Source organism: Tachypleus tridentatus, chromosome 9 (assembly GCF_004210375.1).
Source record: "Tachypleus tridentatus isolate NWPU-2018 chromosome 9, ASM421037v1, whole genome shotgun sequence".
Taxonomy (NCBI): domain Eukaryota; kingdom Metazoa; phylum Arthropoda; class Merostomata; order Xiphosura; family Limulidae; genus Tachypleus; species Tachypleus tridentatus.
The window spans coordinates 131427561-131444346 of NC_134833.1; the positions used below are offsets into that span (position 1 = coordinate 131427561).

At 34.1% G+C, this 16786-nt stretch overlaps 2 protein-coding genes across 9 annotated transcripts in view; one reads left to right on the forward strand and one right to left on the reverse strand.

Moving 5' to 3' along the window:
- The window catches only part of LOC143227488 (uncharacterized), a 457070-nt gene extending 456171 nt beyond the window's left edge, over window positions 1–899 (forward strand). Inside the window, 1 exon segment of the mRNA XM_076458930.1 lies at window positions 10–899. Within this exon segment, the coding sequence (XP_076315045.1) occupies window positions 10–203 (194 nt within the window). The 3' untranslated portion in view covers window positions 204–899.
- Window positions 900–2371: 1472 nt separating this feature from the next.
- The window catches only part of LOC143226396 (twitchin-like), a 217123-nt gene continuing 202708 nt past the window's right edge, over window positions 2372–16786 (reverse strand). For 7 of the 8 annotated variants that reach the window (XM_076457312.1, XM_076457313.1, XM_076457311.1 and 4 more), the window contains exons 13-21: window positions 16267–16429; window positions 15485–15805; window positions 14770–14857; window positions 13661–13864; window positions 11187–11367; window positions 9706–9866; window positions 6883–7035; window positions 5886–6009; window positions 2372–4583 (exon numbers count right to left, since the gene is read on the reverse strand). In XM_076457312.1, the coding sequence (XP_076313427.1) occupies window positions 3909–4583; window positions 5886–6009; window positions 6883–7035; window positions 9706–9866; window positions 11187–11367; window positions 13661–13864; window positions 14770–14857; window positions 15485–15805; window positions 16267–16429 (2070 nt within the window). In that variant the 3' untranslated portion in view covers window positions 2372–3908. Of the gene's footprint in view, window positions 4584–5885; window positions 6010–6854; window positions 7036–9705; window positions 9867–11186; window positions 11368–13660; window positions 13865–14769; window positions 14858–15484; window positions 15806–16266; window positions 16430–16786 lie in introns of those variants that run through there. The other variant, XM_076457314.1, reaches the window with a different exon arrangement.

Consider the following 16786-nt stretch of genomic DNA (forward strand, 5'->3'; position numbering starts at 1 on the left):
ATCCTTCAGGCTTCCTGGAGGTTCCTCCAATGGAAATGGAAGAACACACTGCTTCATTGAGCTTCAGCACAGAAACCTCGTCGTCATGGATACGAGAAGCCAACGTGGAGCCGTTGCTACGTAGTTACACAAAACACGATTTGATTGGTCGAAACGAATACTTCTTCAGAGTTTGGCACTACGCCGAGAGTTTGTTTAAGTGAATTTAACGTAAGCATTCAATATAAAAAAGAAAGAAAGAGACTGTTTGCGGTAGAAGTTACTGAACCTAAAATGTGATATAAAATTGAAATTCATGATAAATTTTATCAACGTGTAAATTATTTACAGTAAACTTTTATAGGGAAAAAAAGGGAGTTAGCATACGAAGAGCTAACTTTAAAATTTATCATGAATTTTAATCGCACTTGAAAAATCTTAATCAAGTGTTTCTGTATCTCCTGGATTGTACAATACTTGTAAAGGAACCTTTATGTAACTATGAAAAACAGGGCAGGAGGTCGGACCAGTTCTGACCACTCCCAAATGTTGAATGACATATTCTCATTATATTGACTTATGGACTTGGAGAGACCCTCGTTTCCTTATTTTATTGTGTGTCGCTTGGTAGGCTTTGTGATTATTTGTTGTGTTTTTTGGCTACCCTCAGGCACAAGCGAATATATAAACGAATTTCGTCCGTGCTAATCGGCCCTTACATGCCTTTGTGCAGCCAAAAGCTGTCCAAAAGATTTTTTGATGTGAATTTTTGCTGTTTTCTTGTTTTATTACTTATGTAACAATTAACTTTATGCTCAGCTGTAGAACAATATGTAACTGACAGATTTGTACTATGTTGTTTAAACTCGTATAATTCAAATACAGTTTAGGTTTAACAATAAAATATTTTTAGTTCATCACGTGAGACTATTGAAGTTTTTGTTCGAGTTACATTCATACACGAGTTGATTATCTCGTAGTTTCTGATGTTTTTCGTGCTAGTCCTCTCGTGACTTTACAACACTCACACGTCGAAATGAAAACAAGTGACACAACGATAGTATCAATTGGAGTAACACGTTACAGTAGCTATTATTCCAGTTATTTGTTGCTACAATGAATAATAGAAATTTTAATGGTTTGAAATTCAGCTGTTGAGGTGACGTATATTTAAGTTGTCAAACATATTGTTGGTGTATGAGTGTTCTTTGTATCATAGTTCATTTATCATTTTATTTAAATTGCTTATGAGAAACTATCAATCAAACATAAGTGCATAACTGAAAAATAAGTTAATTTTTTAACAAACTGATTAGAAATACTTAACAGACAACTGAAACCTAGTGTTAGATACCTTCGCCCTTGACAATATTTTCGGCCATAGTCCCAAAAATACCTAAAAATTTTCGGCCAGTTTTGGATGTACAGGTTAGTCCTCAATCCTCATACTAAAATAAAAAAAAAGCGGTATAATGGAAGCTTTGCTTCTCAAATAGCGTGATTATAACACTGAATATTCTACTTTGTCAAATAAAACATTTCTGAACATGCAAAGCTTCAGAGTTTAGTGTTTCCATCATAGTCATATTTGTGATCGAAACGGTCACTTCGTTGTAACGAGACTACATAGCTATCTCTACAAGAGATGATAAAATTAATTTTGCTAAAGTATAAAAAAACCGAGACTTAGGCCCGGCATGGTCAGGTGGGCTAAGGCGTTCGACTCGTAATCCGAGGGTCGCGGGTTCGAATCCCCGTCTCACCAAATATGCTCGCCCTTTCAGCCATGGGGCGTAATAATGTGATAGTCAGCCACACTATTCGTTGATAAAAGAGTAGCCCACAAGAGCTAGTGATTAGTCGCCTTACGTTTTTTGCTACTAAATGAGGGACGGCTAGCCCATGTGAAGCTGTGCGCAGAATTCCAAACACACCAGACCTTTTACTTTAACTGGCTCAGTGTGTTGCTTCTGTAGTGTTCATTTTTCGAAGTAGCCACATTATTATGGTTTGTAGTGTTGTTGTTGGTTTGTTTTTGTTTGTTTTTTCTGCCTCTTATTTATCTGAACTAATAGCGTTAGTCGTTCAGTCCGTTTTTAAACATTAAATACCAACCGAACCACATCCATTTCCTTGTGCTGTTTAGTCTGCTTTTAGAGATTAAATATTAACCAAACCACGCCCATATTCTTGTGTTGTTCAGACTGTTTTAGAAGTTAAATACTGACCAAACCACATCTAGCTCCTTGTGCAGTTTATTCTTATGTATAGAGGTTAAATATTAACCAATCATTACCCATCTCCTTACGCTGTTTGGCCTGTTTTAGAAGTTAGATATTACCAAAACCAAATATTGTCTAAAAGATTCATAATTAAAACACGCCAAATGAGATTCTGATTTAATAATTTTATGTAAGACAAAGTTTTAGTGTTACAATACAAGATATATATATGATACAAGAGAATTCGTAAAGTACACTGTACCGAAACTTGCAATAGTTAGGAATAGTTACCGGTTAAATTAAATCTTTTCACATATTCCATAAACGACAGTTTTTATTTGTTCTTTCTATAACGTTCGTAGAATGCAAATATTGATTATCTTACTAGATTTTAAATATAAAACTATATCTCTTGATAGCTTGTTATCCACGATATAAAAATATATTCTTGAATAATATTTCTCTTGATTTATCCCAGATACAGAGCGTATTTATACATACTTGCATTGAACTTTTAAATAAATAAGCAAAGCAAGTGAGTGTTCAGGAAAATACTCAGATATTATCCACTTTCATCAAAGGCCTTATATTAAAACAGGAAAAAAAAATGTAATATTTCTCATAACGTTACGCATAAAGCCAAAAACCAGATATGAACTTATGACACCTTTTATATCTTTAACAGTGAATGGATCACCGGTTTGGGCCATAAAACTGGAATCCTTACTGAAAATTATCGAATATTTATTTTCTAATCTGTTTCATCTTCTATACAGTTATTATTTTTGTCTACCTTTTTCCTTTTGGCACATGTAAAAGACATACATTTTCTTCAAAGGGAGATAAAGGAAAATATTATAGTTTCAACCATAATAATTTAATGGCTTTAAAATATGTGGTCTTAAACTGGCTTTATTTGGACTTCTTTTTTGTTCCATACTGGATTCAAAACATTATATGAATACTGGCATCATGTGGTACTGCATTGACTGATCTATTTAATGATCATTCAGTTATTCTATACACGCAATTATTCATTTTGAAACATTCTTTCATGATACTGATAATCCAAAGAGGAATATATCCAAGAGGTATTCTAAACACTGATATTTCCATAATGATACATAACAGATAGCTGATATAAATATCTGCTTTTGTTTCTATCAGTAAGCCCTGTTTATTCACTTCGAAACCGTATAAAACACCAAGGAAATGTATACTCACCGTGTTGATACCTCAATATAAAATGAATAACAAAAACCAAAACAGCAAAATTGGGATGTGGTTAAAAATTAGCACAGAGCTGCACAAGGTTCGTGTTGACAGTTCGTAAACGAAACAATAAGCCTTCTGTTCGTGCTTATTTTTAACCATGTCTCATTTTAGCTGTTTTGGTTTTTATTAACCTCATCTTGCATTCCATAACTGACACTGTCGTATAGAAAGCTGCTACACTGGCAAAGGCTGAATTGTAAGCTATTACCTCTGATTAGGTAAGGTAATCCACTCCATTATACACTTCTATTCATTATCGTCAGTACGAAAATATCACTGTGAAAAGACGCTTTATATAGATTAGCATTGAGAGATTTGATAATAATATTAAACCCTTTATATAAATAAAACATGTACAATACAATGTTCATTAAAAACAAACAACGTTGGCGAATCCTATGCTTCAATGGTCGATACACCACATATATCGTATCATCTTTTCAGGATTGTTAAAGATCCACGACACTTCTGTTCGCCCATGTTGTTTTTTATAACGCAAATATACTCGCCACGATCGGTCTGACAGCAATTATCAATCTCTAAAGCATACACGCCGTTTGACAGGCGGTGTTCTCTGTGTCTTGAGTCCGTATTAATACGTTTGTCACCAATGAACCATGCGACGCTGGGTTCCGGATTCCCGTCCACCTGTACTTCAAGACGAACGCGCCCACCTTCACGAACCTGCAATTCATTTTTCATCTTTTTAATAAAATAAGGAGCTTCGAAAGACGATGAATCCTTTCCGTCAGTTTTAGGCCTAACTTTTCGAAGTGTTTGGTCTAAAGTCTTTTTCATTCGCACCGAGGTTTTTTCACCATTAACAGATTTGCTTCCACGTTGTGAGTCCATGAAATCATCATTTTTCGTGCAATTGTCTCCACTAAAGTAAGCTTCCTCTTCCACCTGTTCTTTTATGATCCACGGAGCAACATTTTCCTTAATAGTTTTAGAAGGATAGAAGACCGAAGATAAAGAACTGTCGCTGTCACTAAGGCTTCCATAGCTGCTCTGATAACCAGAGCTACTTCCCACGGATGATCGGGACGCACTAACTCCGCTCAGTGTTACCATTCGACCCAAGGCTCGAATTGCATTACCCGTTTTCTAAAAATTGAATTCATAAAAAGAAAACACATATCAGTAAAGGTAAATATCCAGATTATGAAAATAAGATTTAAAAAAAAAAGATAATGAAAAGCTATTAAAACACCTATCAGAATTCGGAAGCGGTCTGAAATATATCTTACCACATAAAGTAATATCCTAACATGGCGTCCACTTAACTAAAACTATGTAACACAATTTTTACTTTTTCTTCTTTCTGGGCAGAAAGTGTTATTTCCCAATTGCTTATGCCTAAAGTAAATGGAAAAGACTTATTTTTCTCTTCAAACTTTGCTTTTGTGACCTGGATAACGAAATTTTCAAATTTACCCATTTTCCAGAACATTCCAGGTAGATTCAGTGCTGAGTAATTGATAGAGAATTTTTTCGAACTTTCTAGAATGTTGTAGAACTTACGAGAATTTTCAAGAACTTTCCATAGTAATTTACACTGCTGGCCAAAATCTTAAGGCCAATGAATATAAAAAAAAAAAATATATGCATTTTGCGTTGTTAGACTCAACCACTTATTTGAGTAGAGCTTCGAAAGATGAAAATAAGAAAACCGAAAAAAACCTAAGCTGTCTGAGGCAAAGGTCAAAGCTGGTGTTTTCGTTGGACCACAAATAAAGAAGTTCCTGCAGTGCACAGAATTCTCCAAGAAGCTCAGTAGGAAGGGAAAAAAGCTTGGGGCAGCTTTGTCTCAGTGGTTCGGGGCTTCTTGGGCATAATTCGAAAATTATGTGAAACTAATTGAAGCTCTGGTGAAGAACTAGGGCAAAATGGGCTGCAGGATGTCCCTGAAAGTCCATATCCTTGACGCTCACCTTGATAAATTCAAGGAGAACATGGGAGCGCTTCCACCAAAATATACTGGACTTTGAACACCGCTACTAAAGAGCGTGTAACGAAAATTATTCACTTCTAAACATTTTTGTTCATTTTTGTATGGGTTTAGTATAAATACATGTAAATTTTGATTCATATGTTGTTTTATTCGGTCTTTATGTAAATGAAAATGTCCAAATTTGCCCGTTTTTACATAGAAAACAGGTTAATTTCTAAATTTCATTATCCATGTCACAAAAGCAAAGTTTGAAGGGAATAATGGCCATTTTCTGTAGTTTTACAACATAAGCAATTAAGAAATGACACGTACTATCCAAGAACAAAATTTGCATTACATAGTGTAATTAGGTGAATAATGGAATTTGGTTGTGCATGAATACCATAAAAAGTAACATTTTAATTTTCTTCAATACAAGAAATAGGGTTAGTGTTAATTAATCTTATCAAACCCACCTGCCATTTTCGTCGGATTATAAACTTTTTCAGTTTATCTGTAGGCAGCTGCACACTTTTCGTCTTTCGGTCTTCCAGTTTGAGCCACTTGTGGGACAAGCACTGTTCGGCAGTTAATCGCCTACTGTACATACATCAAAGAAAAAAATATACACTTAAATAAAGTTTTCACATAAAAACATTCTGTTACTTTCACACAGAAACTAACTTGTCAGATATATTATGCATGGTATATTTGGTATTTTCAATTTAAACGGCACTTTATGTGATACTTGGACTAACTGGTCATGTTACAGGTTCTCCGGGGTCATGGCTCATGTATAATCGTACCTAACTTTGAAATGCTGATCAGAGGAAAGTTAGCCAATCAGATGATCCTCCATCACAGGCTTCATCTGGCTTCAAATCGAATAAAGTACTAATTGTCACTCTTGTAGCATTGTGTGTTACACGTTTAGCAGCATTACTGCCAATAAACAGCGCATTAAACCACGCCCGTCCGAATACGTAATATATTAGCATATTGTACCGAGTTAGGTAAAAATTAAGTTTATAGTAATAAATCGGTATTATTTATTGTCCGTTTTTATCAATGCTTTGTATAACTTGTAGAAGTCACTTCTTTCAACCATTTTCTCACACTTGTTACGCCTCAAGAATTTTGTTTATATGATGTCTCAAACCTTTTTAACGTTATTTAAACAAAGAAATTTTATCTTTATACCCTTCCATATGTTATACGAACTGACGAATAAATAACCAAGATTTCCCCATTATTATTATTATTTTTATTATTATTTAACAAGAAAACTTAGCTACTGTGTTACCTCTTTAATACTCTGGTTTATTTCAAAATACTAACCTTATTATAACTTAACCATGTAATAGATTTTTTCATCATAAATTTCTCTATTATTTTCTAAGCAGCTTTTTTTAACAGTAAATAACAATTACAATTTAACAGCTTACATTGAATCGGTGTAAAAACTGTACGTACTTTGGTCGTTTGACCAACAGTTGAGAAATGAAATCCTTGGCATCTTGGGTTATGGCATCGAACGCTTCGTCTTCAAAATCAAACTCTGCCTTAGTGATGTTTGTAAAAGTCTCAGCGTCATTTTCTCCCATGAATGGTGAAAGACCCGATAAGCTAGGGTTAAAATAGGGAGAAATGTGACAATTGTATTTTGCCTTTTAGCGATATTTCTTCTTATCGAAACTTACCCAACAAAAAACATGCAGCACTAGAATGATTCGACAAACTAAAAGTTTGAGAAGAATTTGATAAATTAAGGTCTGAATTTGTTCCCATAAGTTATAAAGAGATTTATGATTTACAGAAATTTATCATCAAAATAGAAATGACAAAAGTGTTTCATGTGTTGAGTACAGAGAATTCATAATGCTCTTCAGGTCTGTTTACTTAACTAAATCTAATTGCAAACATTTATGTGCATTTGTGTTTAACATTATACCCTAATATATATATAAACATATTGTAACGAGACTGTATTCTTCCTGACCTCCTTTGTAGCCCAGTTAGTTATAAGGCGATGTTCTTTGATTAATAATTACGATATACAATTCATGGTCGCCTTATAATCGAGTCGACCACAGTCTCCTTCGCCCTACTCAAGTCTGTTGCATTCCTCAATGTACAGAGCACCCGCCTACGCATGTGGACCAGATGTTGGCTCAACATCATTGCTAATTCTTGCAACTAATCCAACTGCAGACTGTTGAGATATAACATTGATTTTGGGAACCTTATTTTCTTTTCAAATAGTTTCTGCAAATGGAGGTCGCCTTATACACGAGATCGCCCTATAATTGCGCCAATACGGTATTTTATATTAAAGTATCTTAAAATAAATATACTCATAATAACAGAGCTCAAGTTTTATAATAAGTAATGAGAAATGAATCGGAAGTTCAAGCATCGTACATACACTGCTGACCAAAATCTTAAGGCCAATAAACATAAAGAAAAAATATGCATTTTGCGTTGTTGGACTCAACCAATTCTTTGAGTAAAGCTTCGAAAGATGAAAATAAGAAAAGGCAAAACAAAAGTAAAGAACGTTTTTAGCATTTAATAGGAAAAATGTGAACATTATGAAATTAGCCTAAATACCAGCTGGTGAAAAGTTTAAGACCGTACCAAAAAGAAATCCTAAACAGGGTAGGAAATACCCAACAAAAGGTCTCAGTAGTGAGTTGCAAGGCCGTCATTGCGAATAACTGCAAACATTCGCTTTGACATGGTCGATATAAGTGTTTGAAGAAGGCTGGCTGGAATGTTATTCCAAGTGGTGAATATGGCTTCACGAAGATCATGGAATGTTTGGAATTGACGTCCGCTTCTATAGACTTCCCTTGCCATCCACTCCCAAACATTTTCAATGGGGTTCATTCAGTTCAGGTGAACTCGCTGGATGGTCCAAAATAATCACGTTATTCGCCATGAAAAAGTCCTTTCTCCTGTGGGCATTGTGGATTACAGCGTTGTCCTGCTGAAAAACATTTACAGTCATTTCCACACAAGCGAGAGCCTTCATTGAATAAGGATGCTCTCTCCAACAAGCCAATGTAGCCAGCTGCTGTTTGACGCCCCTGTATAACCTGAAGCTCCATTGTTCCATGGAAGGAGAAAGCATCCCATATCATGATGGAACCTCCTCCACTCTGTCGTGTAGAAAATGTCTCCGGTGGGATATTCTTATCGTGCCAGTAACGTTGGAAGCCATCTGGACCATACAGGTTAAATTGTTTCTCATCAGAGAACAAAACCTTCGTCCACTTTTCTACGTCCCATGTTTGGTGCTTCTCAGCAAAGTTTAACCGAGCTGTTTCTCTCGTAGACGCCGTCTTATTGTTTTTGAGTTGCATTCTGCATCCGTAAGGGCCTTAATCTGATTCAACGATCGGCTGGTGAGTTGCCGGACAACCTGTCGAATCCTCCTGCTCAACGCCGACGAAATTTTCTTGAGCCAACCACTTAAAATTCTCGTTCCTTGTCCCTCAGGGTCTTTTAATCAGTTTGCAACAGCAGTTTTACTTCGCCCAATCTCACCAGCGATGGCACGTTGAAAGAGACCTTGCTTTTGCAGCTCGACAATTCTGCCACGTTCAAACTTTGTCAACGTTTTAGCCTTTGCCATGTTTTTTCCCAGTGTAACACAGGAGATGTCAGTGGGAGATGTTAACAACGCTAATGCTTGAACACAAATGACTTAATTTCGTTACGTGTTTACCGATTAACACTTCGTTTCAGTATGGTCTTAAACTTTTGACCAGCTAGTATTGAGGCTAATTTCACAGTGTTTACATTTTCCCTATTAAACGCTAAAAAAGTTTTTAATTTTATTTTCCCTTTTCTTATTTTCATCTTTTGAAATTCTACTCAAATAAGTGGTTGAGTCTAACAATGCAAAATGCATATTTTCTCTTTATGTTCATTGGCCTTAAGATTTTGGCCAGCAGTGTATAAAAAAAAGAACGTAAATGTTTTTATTTGATTATTTCTAACAGATTGATATCACCATTTTCAAAGGTTAATAAATATTATACAATGATCCGTTTAGTTTGAAAGTTGGTGTTTCACTGTTTGTAAATAAGCACCAGAGTCATGAATAAAACGTTACTTGTGTTTAGTTCTAAGGGGTGCTCCTAAAGTCTTTTTTCAGTATCAAAAATAAGTGAGAAATTAAATTTACTGGGATTTATTTGGTCTAAAAAACATCATAATAAAAGTAAATCGCACAATGCGATAAAATAGAATAAGAAAAACAGAATACTCCGATATCTAGATGATACTTACAGTACATAACATATTACTCCTACACTCCACATATCACTTAATGGACTAACAGGTTCGTAGCTTATGATTTCCGGAGCTACGAATTCTGGAGTTCCAAATAAAACTCGAAGGTCTCCATTAGGTGAATACTCCCTAGCCAGTCCAAAATCAATCAGTTTAATCTACATAATGGAGAAATAAAAACCACAATGGAAAGTCATCTTTTATTGCAAGTTTTTACACAGTACCATATCTGAAGTGAAACTTTGGTGATAATTGTTGAAATAAATGTTGATTAATCATTAACACTAGTGCATGTGGGGCTTTTCTTATTCATCAAACTAAAAACAATTTCATCTGTGATAACGTATGCAGATTAATAAATGGCGCTAATACCTACAGGTTCATTAATCAGCCACGTTTCAACCCTCATGTGTTTTTCTAACTCTAGTTTCTATATACAGGTTTGGCCTGGATTATGATTGTTTCAGCATGCAGCATATTGGTGAAACATTTAATGAACTAATTCTATGAAAAATACATTTGAATATTCTAATTCCATAGTATAATTATCTATGAAAATATTAACTGGTCACAAATAGAAAAAAAAAAGGCTTTGAGGTTATTTATAAATAAATTAAACTCTAATAATACAACCTTTCGTTTATTGTAAATGCAATGACTAATAAATGCATAACTGTAATGACAAACTCAGTGTGAAGTCCAATACAAGATAATATAATTTTGTAGAAGTCGAGATAACGAAAGACAAAAAGTATTAGATCTACCTTCTATTCAATTCTCAATGAAGTGATTTCAGAAATAAAAAATGTTCAACGTTAACTTAGAAGTTGGTAAATACGTGCATGAATTAATTACATGATGCCCGAATGGAGATAATTATAAGTTCAACAGGTAGGGAAGGAATTAATAAGTTAATATTAGGATTAAATTTTGTAATACAAATGAATCGACTTTATAAGTAGTTGAAACCTTATATTCGTTAATGTTGTTAGTCATAGATGATCTATATAGAAGATCAATCATTAGTCCTTAGTTTTAGACTCTTTTGTAATAACCAGATTAGTCTTAATGCACAGAAGTTTGTACTCCATGCATTTGAAGAATGTGATCATTTATCAGATACAAAGATATTACTTGTGCAACTTTCACAAGAAATGTCAATAACAATAAAAATTATTTACTGCATAAAATAGAAAAACTAAAAACTACTTATGATGTAAACTTTAAAACTGTGTTTCATGTTTTTGTTTATATTTTCTAAGTAAGAAAATTTTCAGTTCTCATGATCAGAGCTTAATTAGAGTGAACATGTCATTATCTCAACTTAGAAATTCCAAATAATTTGTTGTGCTTATACATGGGAAATATCCTTTCCATCATCTGTACTCGAGAACAGGTGTTTTTTTATATAATATAGAAAGTTAGAGCTTATTAGTCAAAAGGTTCGAATTGAATAATAAAAGTATATTGATTTTTACCTGATGGCTCGTTTGTGTCTTGCAGAGAATATTCTCCGGTTTCAGATCTAAGTGAATCACATTGTTCTCGTGCATGTAGCGAACACCATCACAAATCTGTCGCATAAACAAAATACAATCTCTCTCCGTTAGCACAAAATCATCCGCTATTACCCTCTCAAAGAGTTCTCCACCAGAAATACTACAGAGAAAAAGAGAAGCCCCAGAAATACATTCGTTTACAACGTGGAAAACATGAACAACTTTATACTTAGAAAAATACCTACAACTTTCCTCTTTACGCATTGCTGCCATCTGTTGTTCAACGTTCTTAGCTTAAAGCTGAGAGTATTAACCTTAACAGAACTCATATCACCAGAAACACATAGGTAACCTCCTTAATATTTGTAGCCTAGTCATATAAGTTATTAAAATGATTATGATACTTCTTACTATTACGATCCAAGTTATGAAATCTATTTTATTTTAATGTAAATTCTGCCCTGTAATGGCATGATTACATTTAGTAATAAATTATAAACTACACGTTTGATGAATGAAATATGAATAATAACACATACAATAAAATAAACAAACATTATTCGACTGAAATAAACAACTAAAGTGATTAAAATCCGATGAAAAATATTTAAGTTAATACTTCTGTAAAATAGTTACTTATGTACAGAAACATTATTTTAAAAAATGCATTAATATCTGAAAATAATCCAAGTTCAGGTTCATTTTTTTTTCTACATAAAATGTTGCTGAACTTGAAGCATGCTTAAGTTTTTAAGAGTCCTGTCCACTGGTGTGGTACTAAACTGAAAATTCAGATCTTGACATTATGTAGAATCTCGTTGGTGAGCAAGAAACTAAAACACTCGAGGAAAATGATAAGAATGCAATGTAAGGAACATTACTTATCTGAGTTGAATTACATTGTATTAAATAGTTATCCTATTATTTTGTTCAGAGATAATCCAAGTTGAAAACGCACTCTCAAACTATTTATACAGTTAATTTCAGCGGTAATCCAATTTGATATACACTGTAAAGTGTAGTTGGATTCAATGACGATCCGAGTTCAAACACACTAAATGAAAGAAGGGTTCTGATAAACGAGTTTAAGCAATAATAAAAATCATTTGAACTGGGGGATATTTAATCTTTAAATCCACTAATATATACTTGTAAATGATTAGATTATAGTTTTCATCTACTCTATAATTTTCTATGCCATAGTTTAAAATCGCTCCAGAAAATTCTATTCAATGGAGATTTGTGTGTACACGGTTTTAAACGAGACAAACGTATTCTAGCTAACAAAACTTTTTCACACATATTATGTGTGACAAGATTATTCCAGTCAATGGAAATTTATGCATGTATATTTTAAATGTAAAAAACATTATTAAATTCAGTGGAATTTTGTATACATAACAGTTCAAATGAAACAGGATTATTCAAATAGAATGAACACTCGCACACATGTTTTACGTGTTAGAAGGTTATTCTATTTTAAGGAAATTCGTGTCCACACGTTTGAAAAGAGACAAAATTATACTATTTAATGAAAATTTGTGAACACGGATTTTAAATGTGAAAAGACGATTTTAAAGAAAAGTGCCACTTGATGTCTTTATACTGATTTGAAAGTTGACAAATTACTAACACACACACACTCACTCTAATTTGAGTAAATACTTATGAACAAGCGTATAAAGTTTATAATGTGAAATATTCCAAAGTACATATAGCAGCATTACTCCATGTACGTTAGATATGCAGATTTCATGGAACTTCTATCTCAGGTTCAGATATTAATTTCATGGAAAAGTATTAAAATTGGTTCATGGTTTCATGGTACAATGCTCAGAGATCATCCTTATGCGTTTCTTGGTTTATCATGTTGAGAGTAAGTATAATGTTTGATCCAAAAGTTTTGAAGCTATGAAACAATTAATGTCTTCTTTCCGACAGATAGCGCCAAAACTTCACAGGTATGTGAGCAAACAACACATATTTATGGTAATGGAGGATTTTCGTATCACACTGTAAATTAAGATATGTATCATTCTTATTGCAGTAACACGTGGTAAATATTCCTCCAAGCACACATCTCATTTGTTTGCTTGTTTGTTTTGCGCAGAGCTACACGAGGGCTAACTGAGCTGGCCGTCCGTAATTTAGCACTGTAAGACTAGAGGAAAGGCAGATAGTGATCTGCCACTAACTCTTAGGCTACTCTTTTACCAACGAATAGTGGGATTGACCGTACATTATAATGCCCCCACGATTGAAAGGGCGACGGGGATTCGAACCCGTGATCCTCGAATTACGAGTCGAGCACCTTAACCACTTGGCCATGCTGGGCTGTGTATCAATTGATTTACTATTAATCAAATGCTGTCAGCTTCACAGGTTTATATAACTTAATAGTACCACACAAGGGTTAGTAAAACATTTCATTATTATTTATATTTCATACTTACTATTCCATGACTAATACAGTTTCTTTTGTGTTTTCATACGCAGCAGTTAACTGAAGTAGCTTTGGATGACGTAACTTGTTCATGACGTTAATTTCTTCTCTAACCTTTTCCTTATCTTTTGACTTGACACAACGAACTATTTTTGCTGCTCGTTCTATTCCCGTTGATTTTTCTATGCATCGATAGACAGTTCCAAAGCGCCCTCTAGAGAAAAAGTCAGAATCATTTAAAGGACACTCATAGGTGCACTCAAAACATTTTACACATAGGGTTCCATATTGAGCTTGTGATAGAAAAAATTCAAAACATGTATCAATATATTTTATGTACTTGGAGTAATTAAAATTAAAATTACACACACACAGATATATATATATATATATATATGTGCTTCATCATCATCTGCCACTCGATTCCTTGAAGGAACATAGGACCGCAATCACTGCGGTTTCTGTAACAGGTTTTTATGTGAGTAGGTTGTTAGCCCACTGCACCTAGCCGTCCCTAATTTAGTAGTGTAAGACTAGAGGGAAGGCAGCTATTCATCACCACCCACCGCCAACTCTTGGGCTACTCTTTTACCAACGAATAGTGGGATTAACCATCAAATTATAACGCCCCCACGGCTGGGAGGGCGAGCATGTTTGGCGCGACGCGGGCGCGAACCCGCGACGCTCAGATTACGAAGCGCACGCCTTAACGCGCTTGGCCATGCCGGGCCATATATATGTGCTTACAATGCATAAAAGACCTCAACATCAATACTTTTATGTGATTGTAGTACTATAAATGGAGTTATTTTTTGTCCATTTCTTTTCAGGCATTGATATTGTGGTACAAAATTAACTTGTTACAGAACCGGTAAATCATGTAAATATTGGATTATCATCCTCCTTAATACAACTTGCGTCTTTAATGAATCTAAACTTTTTACTAGTTTTAGAAACTAAACAGTATCACGAAATGACATCAATCAAAATAAGTTGTAATACACATTATTACGCGCTTTTAATTACGAGAAGACTTAAGTTAAGTAATAGTTAAAAACCATCAGCTATAGAATATAAAATTTATAAAACAAGAACTGGTTCCGCTTATAAGAATCTTACTTTCCAACTTCTTCTTTCAGATCGAAATGTTCATAAAATCCACACCCTTCTTCAATTTGAACTTCTGGATAATTCAGAGGTTTGAAGTCTGTATGAAGAAAAAACAAAGTACCCACTTCAAAGATGTGACGATTTCATTTAAAAATCGATAATTTTGACATAACTAACCAAACAATAACTCAACTGTTTTCACTCGCATTCTGAACAAGACATCAGCATTTTCATCTGGTGGTTATAATCAAGTTATTTTTATCAATTTCTATTTATCTTCAAGGTTAAACCCCTTTATCAGATGAAACTGTGGGGCGTTTTAGAACCACAATATTAAATTGCATAAGTTATTGTTTTAATAGAAAATTTAGATGTTTTCTGCAAAAAATGCTATTTAACATTGAATAAGATTCACACTATTATTGGAGTAATTTTTTTTATTACATATGTACAATATTCACTCAAGATATATATAAGCTACACTTAATAAAACCCGTTTTATTTTAGAACACTGGAATTATGTAAATAAGGCTATTAAATTTGTCTTCCATGTGTAGTAAGCCTAAAACAGATTTTTAGGGTTAGATTTTAAACTTAATTTAAACTTTAAATTTAGATTTTGTTTTGATTTTTCTACAGATAAAATTGGGAATTCTTAATTCTATTTTCACATTGCAACAAATTAGTTTGTGCTAAAATTGTTGAAATCTGTGAAATATCAAACCTTCTTCGTCTTCCATATCTAGGTTTTCGGTAATAAATACGGGCTCCGATTCTTTGCTGGGCTCACTCACGCCGTGTACATTTTCTGCGCGAACGCGGAAAGCGTAACGACGTTCTGAAAGCAGATCCCTAACGACGTAGGAAGTGCTATGACACGCTGCTGTAATCCTACTCCACTTTTTATCCGGTAGAGTGCACATCTCTACTATGTAGCCAGTAATAATACTTCCTCCATCAAAGGTAGACCCATACCAGCTGAGAACCAACGAGTGACTAGTGACGTCAGAAACGTTGGGTTTACCTGCCGGAGGGTCAGGTGGACCTGCAATTTTATAGGGATTTATATTATTAGTATGTGAAATATTGAAATCCACATAAAAATCTATAATAACGTAATCTTATAATAAAATGCAAGCTGTAAAAAGAAATATTAGATGCTTAAAATATTTTTATGTAATCTGAAAAATTTCCAGTCTATTTCATGTCAACGATCTGTATTTTATGTTTATTTATAATGCTAGACATGTATAAGTGGATTCAGTTCTTAGTTGACAGTATCCTTTCTAATGTAAACCACCTGTCTTGTAGAACTCTTCTCGACAATTCATGTAAAAATATGTACTTAACTGTTTCTATGTTATAAGAAATTTTAGGACATATCGGTTATGGAACATGCAGAGCCATCTGATTCCAACACCATTCACCTCGAACAGTAACTGATGCAAAATAAAAATTTTCTAAACTATACACAACAACCGCATTTCTCCCTATCCATGATCTCACCTTCCACAGCAACTGATGCAAAATGGCAGTCAGATCCTCCACTGTTCTCCACAGCAACCACGTATTTTCCACTGTCATCAGCAACTAAGTCCTTGATGGTTACTACAGAAAGTCCCTCGTAGCGTTCGATTGTCTTTCTTTCGTCCGTTTTTAGAATCTTACCCTGTATGAAAATCTGGTTACTTTTATATGACCGTATAGTCACTAATTTCGTATGGCTTTCTACTTATACCTTACAGCTTTAATAAGAATAATAACCTATCTTTCCAAACACTACTTACAAACAAAACAGTTTTAATATCATGCTGTTATAATACTTACTTCTATGCACACTGTATGAAAATTAAAACCAAAACAGAAACCAATTAGAAAGAGATACATACACACAGAATACAAGTAGCCTAAAAACGCATACCTAACAATTTGCATGTGTGTTGGATGCAAACTATTACAGCATAACAAACCTACAAAATCATTTTATCTCATTTTGTTCGTTTGTTGTTTTTATTTTGTGCACAAA